The following is a 14,938-nucleotide window of genomic DNA, read 5'->3' as shown; positions in this document are numbered from 1 at the left end:
ACCTCTCCAACTCTCACCCAAGAAAAGGCTTTCTTTTGCTTTTTCCAGGAAATCGCCCCCTTTGTCAAGAAGGATTTGGGGGGGGGGGTGCTTCTCAACTTCTTGTCCCTCCAGCTCTCAAGGGAAAGCCCAACCCAAGGGCAGGTGGTACGGCCAGGGTGGTCCGGACCGTCAAGGATGACATCTGCCTGTCTTTGTTGGAGGCTCAACGAACTCCTTGAAGGGGCCAAGAAAAAGAAAGCCAAATAGAGGAAGCTTCCCTAAGGAACTTTGTGGGAAAGCCACCCCTTTGTGTTTTCTGCCTCTCCTGGTTACCAGCCTGTCCACAAAGGTTCTGCTGGCAGGTCGAATTTCTGGCAGGTTGCTTTGGACACGATCCATGTCGGGTTGCTCCCTGCCAGCAGAGCCCAAGGTCTGGCGCCTTCCATGCAGATCCAGGGCTCCCTCTTAACACCTGCACCATTTCGTAGGTGGTGACGGGCATCAGCACCTGCCTGTGTATCTTTCAAAAGATGGGCGTCGGCCCTTTCGGACAACCAGTTCCTTGTTAGGTTCAGTAGCCCAGAGCCATCTAAAAAGGGGCATGCATGGTTCCAGAAATCCATGTCTAGTATCCCTTCACCCACCCACTTCTATCACCTTCCATTTTTGCAGGCACTGCTTTATATCTGTTGACAGAGCAATAGGCTGCCCTTCATTGACTTCAGAAGCTGCCTGCCTTAGCAAAAGTATACTGTAATACCTATCCGTTTCCTTTTGCAACACTTTCAGGTCCTGTTTTCATGGCCTGTAGGTTCTGATCCTGCTAATGGCAGAAGAGCTGCACACCTCAAACATGGGCAATGCCTTTTCCTTTCAAGAAAAATAAATGGTGCTTTGGGGTTGCACTGTTTATCAATTGTTCCTAAGAAGATGCCTTACATGGCATATGACAATACTTGTCAAATACTTGAAAGGCAGTTCTATAGAGGAGGGGCGGGATCTGTCCTCAATTATCACGAAATAGAGGACCCATCATAGTGCGCTCAAATCACAGAAGTGATACACTCCCTCACATTTCATAAATATCTTAGTCTAACTTTTCACGTGACAACACTGAAGAAATGACACTCGGCTACAAGGTAAAGCAGTGAGTCTACAGCTTGTATAACAGGGTCATTGTGCTGTTCCCTCAAAATAATGCAACAAACAGCCATTCATGTCTAAACCGCTGGCCACAAAAGGGAGGACACCCCTAAGTGACAAGGTCCAAATTGGGCCCAAGTTGCCGTTCTCCCTCCCTGGTGTCATGAGACCCGTTGGTGTCACAAGTCTCAGGGGTGAAGGGGCAGCAGGTGTCCTCGCTCTCACTCTCTCAGACCGGTCACTGGACGGTCCACGTGGCACCACATGGTCGTGAACGATCTGAGGATCTTTAAAAAAGCGAATGGTTGCTCTACATCGAGATGGCCCAGGCTATAAGATGATGGCCATAACCCTGAAACTGAGCTGCAGCACGGTGGCCAGGACCCTCCAGCGGTTGAACAGGAGAGGTTCCACTCAGAACAAGCCTGGCCAGGGTCAACCAAAGACATTGAATGCCCGTGCTCAGCAGCATCATATCTAGAGGTTGTACGAGTGCTGCCAGCATTGCTTGATGAGGTTGAATGGGGTGTGTGTGTGTGTGGGGGGGGGTCAGCCTGCCAGTGCTCTGGCCGTACGCCGCACACAGGGCATCAGATGGGTCTCCAGGGCTGTCGTCCCTGAAGGAAGCCTCTCCTAAAGATGATGCACAAGAAAGCCCACATATGGTTTGCTGCAGACAAATAGACTAAGGACGTGGATTTCTGGAACCCTGTCCTGTGATCCAATGAGACCGAGATGAACTTCTTTGGTTCGAATGGTGTCGAGCGTGTGTGGGCGGCCACCAGGTGAGGGTTGTACAAAGACAAACGTGGTGGGGCTGTCATGGTCTGGGGCTGCAGGAGTGCTGCTGGCACTGGGAGCTAGAGTTCATTGAGGGAACCCTGAATGCCAACATGGACTGCGACCTACGGAAGCAGAGCATGATCCCCTCCCTTCGGAGACTGGGCCGCAGAGCAGGATTCCAACATGATAACGACCCCAAACACGCCTCCAAGATGACCCCTGCCTTGCTAAAGAAGCGAAAGAGGATAAAGAGGGTGGACTGGCCAAGCAGGTCTCCAGGTCTCAACCCTATCTGAGCATCTGTGGGGGCATCCTGAAACGGAAGGTATTCGCTGCCAGTATTCAAATGCTTCCGTGGCCATGATTTCGAACCTAGGGTGGGAGCCCTCCTTCGAAAAGACCATCATCATGCTGGGGAAAAGCCGAGAGCAGCAGCAGCAGAGAGAGAGGAAGGGCTGACGCGAGAGGGTTGACCCAATAAAGGCATCCCCGGCCTTGAGCTTGAAAGACCCGAGCATGGGGGGCTAACCCGGGCACTTGCTGGAGGCCCTCCTGAACTCAAGAGAGGGTCCTCCTTAGGACTGCTCTAAGCAAGGGAGCGGAGAGAAGGCCGTCCTTTCCCAGACTCCCAGGAGAGGTCCTGCTGGAGCGCAGATTCCCGTGCACGTTTCGAAAGGCCGCTCCCGGATTCTCACGACCGCAGCCGACGCGCGTCGGCTGGAGAGCCGGGCCCCGCCCTCCTCCTCCTCCCTCGGGCTCCGCCCCCTTTTTTCCCCTCAGCCGCCCTAGTGACAGGTCTCGCACGGGGCGGGTGGGGATTCTCCCGGCTTCCCTCCTCAGCCAATGGCGGCGAGGGGGTGTGCGCGCCCGTCTCCGCCCACCGGCCGCGGCCTGGCCAATGAGGGGCCCGGAGGGGGCGTGGCTCGGGGACGGGCGGGGCGGGGCCGGGAAGCGCCGGGCGGCCGGAGAACCCACGTGGCTGAGCCGCCGAGGCTGCGAACAAGCGAGGAAGGGAAGGGAAGGGAAGGGAAGGAGGCGGGCGGGCGAGGGAAGGATGGAGGATCCCGCCGTCGGGGGCTTGGCCGGCCTGGCGGGGACCCCGGGCCCTCTGGGCAAGGGCAAGCCGGCCCCCCCTCCGGCCACCCCCTCGCAGGCGCCGCCGGCCAAGAACAGCCGGGAGCTCTTCCGGAACCCGCGGAAGGAGTCCGAGGTGGGGGGGGAAGGAGGGGGCCGGGATGGGGGTGGGTGGGGGTGGGGGGGGAGCGAGAGGGGAGCCCCCCCGCCCGGGGTATTGGGGACGGAGGGGGGTGTTGGGGGGGCAGAAGAGGGAGGGAGGGAGGGGGAGCCCCGGGGAGGGCCGGGGGGGGCAGCTAGGAGGAGCGGGGCGGGGGGGTGTCCGGGGCTGTAACGGGAAGGCTCGGGGGGGCAGCCGGAGGGAGGGGGGGACAGGCGGGGGAAGGGAATCGGATGGGGCGGGGGGAACTCGCTGCGGTGGGGGTGTGTGAAGGCAAGCCGAGGGTCCAGAAGGGGCCGTGGAGGGGGGGGGGCTGAAGAGGGGCAGCGAGAAATGCCGCTCTTTTTGAAAAAAAGCCCCCCCCGTCTGGTCTCCGAGGGGGAGATCCGGAGAACTGGGTCGCGGGAAGAAAGTCCCTGCATTGGCAGGGAAGGGCTGGGAGGGGGGAATGAAGGGACCCCAAAGAGTCGGGGCGGGGGGGGGGAGCGTCAGAGTGATTTCCCCCCCCCCCTCCTTTCATGCTGGATCTTGGAAGATGCTTCTCGGGGTTTTTTAGCGGGGGAGGGGGGAGGTTTCAGAGGCGCCTGGAGGCGCAGAGGAGAGGCGGGGGGGGGGGGGGTTGCCAGGGCAGACCGTCGCCCTTTGGGTTCCTGGGGGGGGGGGTTCCTTAGTACCTGCTAAGGGTCACTGTACTTATTTCTTTCTTTCCTGGGGAGAAAGAACACTTTGCTGTTCCTGTTGTTGAACCTTTCCGCGACCTGCGTCCGCTTTCTCTGCTTTAGGGTTGCCAAGGTAGGAAGGATGCTCTGCGGCTCCTTTAGGACGGGGGTGCCACGGAGCCCCCCCCCCCGGGCGCGAGGACCCCATCCTCTGCCCCCCCCGCTGAGCCGTTTTTTGCTCCCCTCCCGCCCGGGCACGACCCTCTGGAGCAAGCATCCTGGTGCCACGAGGGGAGACATTCTTCTTCCTCCTCCCTCCCTCGGGTTGCCAACCTCTTGGTTTGGCAGCAGAGAGAAAGTTGTCCCGGCAGAGGAAGCCGGAGAGAGAGAGCCAGCTGGGCCGGGAGCAGGATCCAACCCACCAGCCCTGACCTGCGTTCTGCTCCCGGGTTGCCAGCCTCGGCTGGTGTGCCATTGATCCACCGCTCTCCGTCCCACACGCTCCGCTTTTGTGCCGGGAGAGGTGGGCCGGTCCCTTGTGGTTCATGTACAGGAGCAGCTGGAGCGAAGAGAACAGAAGAGTGTGCGTTCCTTCCTTCCTGCATATGTGTGTGTGTCTGTGTGTGTGTGTGTTGCCTGCCATGAACAGAGCGATGGGGTGGGTGGCGCTTCCCTCTGCTCACGCCAGGGCGATTTCTCCTGCAGCTCTTGAGCTGAACACTCTGGATGCTTTTTTGCGGCAGGAAATAAACCCACCCGGTCGCGACACCCTTCGTTTCTTTCCAGACAAGCTGAAGAGGGTCTTGTGTGTGTGGAAGGGAAGAGGAGGGGAGGCCCCGATAAAAAAGCTGCGATCCCCTCCCGCTGGAGAGCTCAGAGGGTCGAGGTCTCCAGCTGCGGAGCCAGAGGTTGGGGGTTCAATTCCCCCCCCTTGGGCCTCCCCTGGACAGGGGCTGGACTAGATGACCCAGAGGAGGACCCTATGCCCCAATAGGTTCCCTTCCTGCTCTGCACATTGAAGACAAGGAGGGTTACAATCATGAACAGAGTTAGGAAATGTTCCCTGTTGGGACTACAAGCCCCAGAACACTGGTTTTGGGATTTGGGGAATTGTAGTCTTTTTTTAAAGGCTGCCAAGCTTTAGTGATAAGTAGGTGGGCTGAACTCTTTTAAGCCAGCCACCTCCACGTTCTCCGGGCAACAAACCCAGAATTGTCAGGAGGGCGGCCCCCATCCATGGCCATTGTGCTATGCGCAGCTGGGGCAGAGGAGCCCCTCGGAGGCACCCCCAGCCAACATAAGTGCGTCTGACTACGCTCAATTCTAGAATTGTGGTTTACCCTCCTCCCATATCCACCTAGGTTTGGAGTTGTGGGGGAGACGGCAATGGCAGGACAATTTTTAAAATATTACAGAGCAGCCCATCCTCCCGCTTTCCCCTCTACTTTGTTCACGCTGCCAGGAGCATTTTTAAGCAGAGAGCTGGCAGGCAAGTTCTGAATGGAGTGGATGAAAGGAGCCGGCACGTTGGCAGCAGAGGGAAGATCAGAAGCCTGGAACGGTTTGCCCCAGGGAGGCATCTTTCCTCCCTGCGTGGAACGTGCCGATCCCATCAGGAAAAGCGTAATTCCAAAACGGAGCTAGGCAGGCCTGTGTTTTTGGACGACTGAGTTGTCCAGGAATTCTGCCAGTTGTCCTCCAAAATAACCCCACAGATCATCCCTTCCAAATCCCTGCTTCTTTTGAAGGTCATCCTTGTTGTTCTTTAGTCGTTAAGTCGTGTCCGACTCTTTGTGACCCCTTTATGGACCAGAGCGTGCCAGGCACTCCTGTCTTCCACTGCCTCCCGGAGTTGGGTCAAATTTATGTTGGTTGCTTCATGATGACACTGTCCAACCATCTCATCCTCGGTCGTCCCTTTCTCCTCTTGCCTTCACACTTTCCTAACATCAGGGTCTTTTTCCAGGGAGTCTTCTCTTCTCATGAGATGGCCAAAGTATTGGAGCCTCAGCTAGAAACTCAGAGATACCATTTATTTAAAAAAAAATATTCACTTTACAGTCTCCATCTGAGAACTTTAGTGTAACTACAAGGTCTGTAGTTTCAACGGGGAGCCAGGGTAACTTTTCAGGCAAAACTAAAAGAAAAAAATAAAGGGGACAAAATGTTGTGGCACCTTAGAGGCTCAGTGCTATATTTTAAATTGAGCGTTTGTGCATCAGGTCTGCTTCCGCAGACCTAAGAGTGGGGTCTACATGGCAAGTTGGGTACACAGGGCTACGCACACGCCCACGCCCCCCGGATCAGAGACTGTGTTTGGGGACACGTTGTTGACCTGACTCTGACCTTGAAGACCCTTCTTGATATTGGGAGATGGGTTGCCCTTCCAGGAAGCATTGTTCTGAAAACAGTGACAGTGGTTGGGGATAAATTAATCCCCGAACAGGAAGAACATGGTCATGAGTATTTCTAACCACCATTGGGGGAGGTAGACCTGGGTGATAGGAAGGAAGTCCAGCTGGGAGTTTTTGGTTTTCTGTTTCTTCCTCTTCCTCAGGGTCTGGATGGTTTGTCTTGGAAGACTTGCCAGCTGGCCTTCTAAAAAATGGGATTTTAGTTGTCCAGGGAAAGGGCGCCAAGCCCTCGAGGGACGGATAACAGCCTTTGTGCAACTGGGTTATTCTGGGACTCTCTGTACCCCCCCCCCCGACCCCATTGGCATGGATGGCAGAGAGCCGCGGGCTCGTGGGGTTAAGGTTCGGAGCTGTCGCGGCTGTTGCGAATTTGCTCTTGTGTTGAATCTCACACCCACTTCATGTTCTTTCCGGTGGTCTGTGGAATGTGCGAGTTTATTATTTCTCCAAATGAATGAAGGGTGACCGTTTCTCCCAAAAATGGATTGACTTTTTAAAAAAATGCATGCTGCCTTTTATTCATAAGGCATTAGGGCACGGTGTTGGCACCTGGGCCAAGCCTTTACATTTTGCTGCGCCTTCCTCCTCGTCGGCCTTTGATGTAAAGGCACTTTCCGCGATCAAGTAGCAGGGAAAATAAACGCCTCCCTCTTTAAGTCCCTGCCCGCTTTATACTCTTGTTTCTCCTCCGATTGTATAAATCTCTTTGTTTTTTAACGGTTGCATGTGCCAACCTCTGAAAATCTGGAGAAGGGGCCACGGGGGTTCTGGAAAAGTTCCTGCTCAGAGCTGAAGTTCTCAGCATTGCAGTCCGAAAAAGTACCTTTTCCAGCCTCTTGTTTTCTGGAGTGCCTTTTGCTTTCTCCCTCCTTCTCGGCCGCTGGGTTGCACGTGCCAGCAGCATGTGGTAGAGGTGAAGATTTCATGTCCTCAAGAGTTCAGGGAACCTTTGTTGTTGGGCTGCCTTGCTCAGATCAAGGGATTCTGGGAGTTGTATTCTGATAAGTAACTTTCCCAAAATGTTGCGTGTCGTGAGCATGGACACCCTTTGTATGGACGGACCCCCACATCATGTGCCCTGTCAAGTCCGTTCCGACATGGTGACCCTTTTCAGGGTTTTCCAGGTCAAGAAGACTCCAAAAAGGTTTTCCATTCCTTTTCTTCCATGGGAGTCCTGGGACTGTGTGCAGCTGGCCCAAGGCCACCCAGGCTGGCTCTACTCACAAGAAGCACAGCAATGGGGATTTGAACTCTCAACCGCTGGCTCTGCAGCCAGATCCTTAAACCACTGAGCTATCCAGCCAGCTCTCCACAGGTCCGTCTCAGGGGGAGGTGTAGCCCAAAAATGCTTCCCTTTAAGTCACCCGAGGCAATGCAGGAGGGAGATAAAACCAAGTATTCAAATGTCCCTAGGTGTGTTTTGCTACCCAGGATAATCAGCGTGGTGCGTTGGATAGAATAACAGATGAGGACTCAAGGGGCCTGGGTTTGAATATCTGCTGAGTCATGGAAAGTCACTGGAGGAGTGGAACGGGTAAAACCACTCCTTAAATATCTCATTTACCTTGGGAGCCCTATTAGGGTCGTTGTCCGTCGGTTCCGACTGGAGGACGCAGAAGAACAGTGGGTGTGTTTGCAAAAGTCAAGCTCACCCTCTAGTGGGAAATTGACCGTGCACAGACCTCCCTGGGAGCCCGTTGGAACTGGGCAGATCCCCGGCGTTCGGGGTGTGTGTGTACGGCCATAGGGGGGAAGCATCAGGGCCAAATTCTCGGCTTGAGCACCCACCTCGGCCGATGCCTGCGAGAGCCTCGATCTAAGCGGTTGGCCATCGCAAGGGTAGCACAGCTGGCTCTCCTGCATGTGCAGAGCAACCTGGATCTCTTAACGTCCTAGTTAATGAACATTTCCTCTTTTTCATTTTCCAGGTGGTTAGCCTTTCTTCCTGTAAACGGAGCAAATTTGGGTATCGGGGCGAGGGAACCAGGCTGACAAATCCGGTTTGCTTCAGAAAATTGACGCAGGACTTACTGTCCCCCAGGGTGGCTGATCTGTTTGTGGAGTGAATGAGTGCTGATGGGGCTGGCTAATTACTGAGTTCTTGATTAGCGTTAATGCTCAAAAGCGTGCTCTGTCAGCAACCTGTGCTCCCCTGCCCCACTCCAACCCATCTGAGCGGTGATTCTTTGCTATGTATTATACAATCAAAGTGTTGATAAAAGTCGTTGGATGCAAATCAGAGATGAAGTCGGAATTGTAAGGAAGGCAGGAAATGGGGCCGTGTTGATTTAGGTTAGCTGTTGCTGCCTCTTCTGTGTAAATCTTCCCCAATGTCTTAGACATACGTATGCATAAACTTTCCAAATGGCACACTATTTGTGCAAAACAGTGGCCATCTGTTTGCGGTGAGGGATGGCCCCTTGTTAAGGTAGACAACTGCAGTCCAGCCTTGCTGCCCCCATCATGCTCCTTTATTTGCATGTTCAATAATTAACTAGATGAGTTATTTTATCCTTTCCAACGATCACAGGATTAGCTAAGATGAAAGAACAAAAAGATGCCAGAAGGAAGGAAGCCTAAAAATGCCAGTCTGAATGCAGATCTAGAAAAGGCAACCTTGAAGGAAACATACTTGCATTGTGTCTCTGCCAATGACCCCTCCACCGATTCAGATCACTAATGTTCTGTTTCAGCACTCATAAGTGTGTTTTTGTGATTTTAAATGTCTGAGGGACGTTCTGTGCTTTCAGCAGAATCAGGTGTTGGTGTCTCCCTGAAGGATTCCTTAAGGGAGGGCAGATGCTCAGCATATAAAAGAAAGGCATTTGCAAGCACATTAGGAAGTCTCTGTAACCTTGGTTTATTTAGACATCCGAAATGTTGCTTACTATGACAATGCTGCTTGGGGATTGTGGGAGTTGTAGTCCAAGCAACCATGGCATTTTCAAGCTCTAGATTTCTTATGCCTACCTGAGGTATTCTTTTTTCATGAGCTATCGATACGTGCAGCCAAGCTAAGTTGGTGAGGCTGTGGAACTGAAAAAAGTTCAGAAATTGACAAGTGTGTAGGATGATGTGTTAATGCATGTTCAGGTGGATCCCCCTAAATGGAAAGTAGGCCGGGGGGGGAGAGAGCGAGCGCGCGCCGTTTTCCTGTATTTGTTGTGACTTCTATTCTGCCTTTCTCCCCAAACTGGGACCCAACCTGGGTTGGAAAGCCAGAGCAAAATAGAAACATACCAAAAAAAAAAGGATATTAAACAACTGAGAACTTTAAAACAACAAAATAAAAATCAGTTTTAGAAGCACACTAACTTAAAATAATAATGGGACACGTGTTCAATTTATCTTCCTGAAGTAGGAGCATTGTTTTTGTTTGCTTTTTATGTGCAGGGCCATTGAAGCATGGAAATGCTCTCTCTTTCCCGGACACACAGACACACAGAGTCCGAAGTGCGACAGCTGTGTAGCTCGACACTTGGACGCCCCAAATTCCGTTGTTCCAAAGATTTGCAAGGTGGTGGCGAAACCATCTTACAGGCACACCAAATTTAAACCTCCTGTACCGTCTTCTCTGTTGCAGGTTTTTGCTCCATTTAATCATCAAACTTTAATTTTGATATGTTCCTGTACTAAAGGGCATCTGACAATTAGAGAATATGGGATTTAACAACCCATTAATAAGCACCCCTCTTTCCTCCCGCAAAGCAGAGACTTTTAACTCAGATCTGGAACTGACGTGATGGCGCTCAATTCTTATTAGTAGTGTCATCACTGTAACACAGTTGCCCACTCTGGTTTTATTTATTATTTTTAATATAATCCTTGTTTAATTCTTTTAAAAATATTTGTATACTTACCATTTTTAGCATTGAAATATTGCCCTTTTAATGATGTAAGCCGCCTTGGGTCCTTTTTGAGGAGGAAGGCGGGGTAAAAATACTGTAGTTTTAAATCGTCATCGTCCTCTGTGTTCCTCCTGCCTGCCTGCCGGCTTTAAAGCAAGTGCTGTCTGTGAAATAGGGATCGGGGCCTTCTTCTGCTTGGGGAAAGCAAATCAAATTTGAGTTTAGAGATAAATGTCTTTATTTGTTTTACAAGACAGTCCCTAACTCTGCGTCTAAAAATGCTTGTCTCCACCATCTAAATTTTCCATGCATGTTGCATAGGGAGAATCCAGAGTGTGTCTCTGGTAGGTCAGTGCATGGCTGCAGGGGGCTACTGAAAGAGCGCATGGGGGGCGGGCGGTGAAAGCCATGGGAACCTCGCCACCCTCTTACCCTCTGAGCCTGGCTCGCAGAGGCAGAGAAGGGGTGACGCGGCTGGTGCGAGAGGAGGAAGGAAGCGAGCAGGCTTGCCATCTGTTGGCGGTTTGCCTATGAGTCAGCCCCACCGGATTCCATGGGATTTACCTGCAAATAGAGGTGCTTGAGTTTTGGGGGAGCTTCCACCCAAGCAAACATCCAGAGGACTGGGAGCTGAGGAACTTCCATGGAGCTGCTTCCTTTGAAGTGATGATCTCTTTGGGTTTGTGCCATATTTGCTTGAAGAGATGGACTTCCGAAATCCATCCTGCCCCAAGCTCAGGAGATGTCTTCCCTTAGGATCTGACTGGGCATGGGTGGGTTGGGCATTGTAGTCCATCCATCCATCCATCCATTGACTAACCCACCCACCCATCCATTTACTCACCCACCCATCCATCCATTGACTCATCCATCCATCCATCCATTGACTCACCCACCCATCCATTGACTAACTCATCCATCCATCCATTGACTAACCAATCTCAGTGAAGTTCGGTCTCTGGCTGTGGAGCCAGAAGGTTGGGAGTTCAGTTCCCGGCTGGTTCCCTCCTGGGAGAAGAGCCAGCCCTGGTTGGCCTTGAGCGAGCTGTGCAGTCGCCCCAGAGCGACCCTAGAAGAAGGGATGGATAAACCTTTTCTGAGTATTCTCTACCTAAAAAACCCTGGAAAAGGGCCACCAGAAGCCAGAATTGACTGGATGGCGCACAGTTATTAGCAGTAGCCATCACACCTTTTCCCCTGCTCTGAAGTGCTTCGTACCTCAGCCCCTCAAAAGTCATGTCAACAAAGCTGCACGCTCACCATGACCTGTTGTCCGTGAGTCCATTCTCTTCTGGAGGCTGGACGGACGCTCTGACTTAAAAATGGATGGTCTTACGTCCGAGGTGTCCAGTTTTCCTTCTGCCGGTGGCTTAGCTGCTCTGCTCTGGCAGAAGGCTCGGCCCATTCATCCTCGCTCCTTTGTTGGAAGGAAAGGGAACAGTAAACTTTACCTGTTGGAAAATCCTTTTAAATATGGTGGATTTGAAGGGTGTGTGTGTGGGAGGGAGTTGTAGAAACTGGAGAAGGTAAGAGAGGTAGCAATGTGGTCCTTGCTTAAGTACCAGCTAGTAGACCAGGGTGGAACATCTGAACCCATATTTGTAAGCACTCGTGTGGTGTAGTACTTACAGACGTGTTCCTTTCCACCTCTGAACTCTTGTCTAGAATCCAAATTCAGGTTAGGGAGACTGAGGTTCAAATCCCCCCCGAGGATGAAACTCAATTGGTGACCTCGGGCCGGTCATGATGGAGAAGCGTGGCCTAACTCATAGGGCTGTTGCCACAAGGAGGAGACCCGTGTACTCTTGTCTCGAGCTCACTGGAGGAAGGCCAGATGAACAAACGTTTCAGCTGCATCTCCTGGCCTGGGCAGTAGTTAGGGGATTATGGGAGTTGTAGTCAAAACCTCTGTTACCCAGCCGTGAACTCTGATCCTCTGTTGCAGGGCTCCGTGGATTGCCCCAACCTGGAATTTGAATATGGTGACGCCGACAGCTACACTGCCGAACTCGCAGGTAAAAATGGGGTTGGAGGGAGGGAATGCGAGGAGAAAGGACTCGCCTTCCTGAAGGGAGCGACAGAGGGGGCTCCTGTCCTGCACTGTTTGATCAGTTGGATCTGTGTGGAATCCCGAGATGAGTTAATTGGTGAGTGGCCTCGATGGCTCTCACACACTCCCTTGAATAGGGATGGGCAAGTTTAAGTGTTCTGGGGGCGGGGGCGCTCACACCCATCCATGAACCTTGAAGGGCCATGCCTATTCCCATACCCACCCCAATTTTTATTTTGCAAAATAAAATAATAAATTAAAAATTTTAAGAAAAAAATTATTTTAACCTTGGAAAAAATTCCTTGTGCCCCCTAGTGGCCACATTAATTAAATTAAAAGAAAACTGTTGAAATGGGGGCGGGGTGCTAGGGAGGTCCCATAAACCCATGCTGTCTGTCAGGCCAGAGGGGTTGGGGAGGTTCAGAGGCCCTACATACAGGCTTGCGGGCTTCACGTTGCTCACCCTTGCCATTGAACTCGGGTAAAGAAATCTAAGACTTACAGTCAAGCCGTCTGTAAGTCAAGGGTCCACTGTATACAGCTTCTTTGCGATAGAATGACCATGGGCTTCTTAGTATTCCTATTGCTTACATGCCTCTCCCTCGACCGAAGTGCTGCAGATGCTTAACGCTACAGCAGGACGGCTGCCCCAAACGGGGAGGTTTTGGCTCAACAATCCTTTTGGAAATTTGAAAACCGTTGAGAAATTGAGACCCCTTCCTTTGGTGTTCCTGTCCGCCCTTCGTTCGAACCACTGCCAACCTCTGATCAAATCGTTTTAATGGCGCCTTACGATGTGTCGGCCGTGTGGCCTTTCCCGCACTATGCCTGCCTTGTGATTGAGGGTGGCATCATTTTCTTAGAAATCTTTGCTTGCATCCCTTTACCTTTGGGGGTCTCTTGTCAGTTAAGGGTGGGAGGCAGAAGGAGGGGGCGGCGGTCCCGCTACAGCTCCTGTGGCCCCAGGCTTGTCGTGGCCTTAATCCGTCCGTGGGGTTGCATGGAGGCAACGCAGCGTGACTTAATTTCCCCAACCTGCTTCCTTTTGTTTGGCATTTCTTTTAATGGATTAATGTTTTTGAAAGGAGCAGGAAATCAGCCAGTGCCTAAGGCCTCCTTCTGAAATCATAACACGCCAGTAATGTTCAAACCTGTAGAGAGGAATGGAGATAGAAAGGATTCCAGGCGTTGCAGAGAGAGAAGACGTTATATGTTGTGAAAAAGAAAAAAACACTCCTCCGATGTACAGTACGTCTCCTCGTGAAACCGCCGTGCGTCTCAGCTTATTTAGGTCAAAATGCATCTCAGCTGTTTTCTTTTGCAGGATGAATTTCTTTGCAAAAAGAAGGAACCCAGATGCTTTATTTGGGATTTTTTAAAGTGTCAGGATTTTTCCCCCCAATTAAAATCACCACTCTTCTCTTCATCATCTATGGGTATCCGTGGGGAGAGAAGGGTGGATCCTTCCCAAATCCTCAATGTATTTGTTATTTTAATGATCACCACATGTGGTTGTGGTCCATGCTGTGGACTTGACTTAGGCTAAGATGGCTTTGATCTCTCCCCTGGAGAAATTCCTGCAGAGTGCAATGGGATAGAGAAAAATGATAAACTAAGGCAAATATTGATTCCATAAACACCCAGGGAAAAAGTCAGCCCATTAGCTAATGCTAAACGTCTGTAGGCTAATAACGGTTAGGTTTTCGTTCGTTTCTGTAGCCCAGGCTGTGATGACCCGACCTGCACCACCTTGTGCGTGGTGTATATATAAACATGTGGCCTGAAGAAGCAGATTGTGATCCGCGAGAGCCCGCACTAAAATGAACCTGTTAGTCATAAAATTGGTTGTTGTGGGTTTTTCGGGCTCTTTGGCCGTGTTCTGAAGATTGTTCTTCCTAACGTTTCGCCAGTCTCTGTGGCCGGCATCTTCAGAGGATAGGAGTAGCACTCTCTGCTCTGGTGCAGTTTGTTTGAGAGTTGAGTATTTATAGCTGTGGGATCAACTTTTGTCCTTTTCAGGAGATGGGTGATTAGGGTGATCAGGAGATGGGAGTCATAAAATTGCTAGGAGACTTTTTGTCGTCGGTTTTATCATACCTGGCCGATCTAAGACCTTCCTCCAGTCCCACCGACCCCACATTTCAAGTTAAGTATGAAGGTAGAGAGGTTTTGGTTTGTGTAGGCAGCCTATAATGTGCACCGTCCTTGCATTCTGGTTTTGCCTCTCATGGGTTTTGTTTGAATTGGCCTTTTGACCGCTGTCTTTTGATGCAGGCCAGAAGAGAGGGCTGGTAGTCCCTGAGGGCTTGTGTCCGATAAAACCTGCTAGCCTTTAAAGACGCCTCCATATCCCAGGCTGCTTTCGCTGCAGCAAAGCCAGAGGCGAAGGCAGCCGTTGCTCTGGAATATTTGACGTGCTTCCCATTTTTGTTCCGCTCAAGGGGTGACCTAGAAAAGGATGAACCAACTGAGTTTGTGCAGTGTAGTCGTAAGAATTATAAAAATGATAACGAATTGGTTGGATCAACGATGCCACGGTCTAACAGCCTGGGAAACCCCACGTAGCAGTGAACGCCCCTTCGGTCATCAAACGTCTCGGCTCTGGTCCTGCACGGAGGTCCTCGAATGGTTTGGGTGCAGAATTTTTCAACTTTTTTTCAGTTCAGCTGGGGTGTGGATGCCTGCAGGCTTCTTCTGCGCTCTCTCTCTCTCTCTCTCTCCCCCCCCCACCTCTGCTTTTAAAATAGACTTCTGTCACATACCAGCTCACTGGTCGCCCAAGATATCGTCAATAGGGGAGGTATAATAACATCAGCGTATATTTA

General features: G+C 51.6%; 1 protein-coding gene across 1 annotated transcript in view; it reads left to right on the top strand.

Annotated features, from left to right (window-relative positions):
* The first annotated feature begins 2,847 nt into the window (after positions 1 to 2,847).
* Positions 2,848 to 14,938, top strand: part of STRIP2 (striatin interacting protein 2) — a 48,089-nt gene continuing 35,998 nt past the window's right edge. The window contains exons 1-2 of the mRNA XM_073002437.2: positions 2,848 to 3,118; positions 12,009 to 12,078. Of these exons, the coding sequence (XP_072858538.2) occupies positions 2,963 to 3,118; positions 12,009 to 12,078 (226 nt within the window). The 5' untranslated portion in view covers positions 2,848 to 2,962. The remainder of the gene's footprint in view (positions 3,119 to 12,008; positions 12,079 to 14,938) is intronic.

Source organism: Pogona vitticeps, chromosome 5, assembly GCF_051106095.1.
Source record: "Pogona vitticeps strain Pit_001003342236 chromosome 5, PviZW2.1, whole genome shotgun sequence".
Taxonomy (NCBI): Eukaryota; Metazoa; Chordata; class Lepidosauria; order Squamata; family Agamidae; genus Pogona; species Pogona vitticeps.
This window is presented reverse-complemented; position numbering and strand designations above follow the sequence as displayed.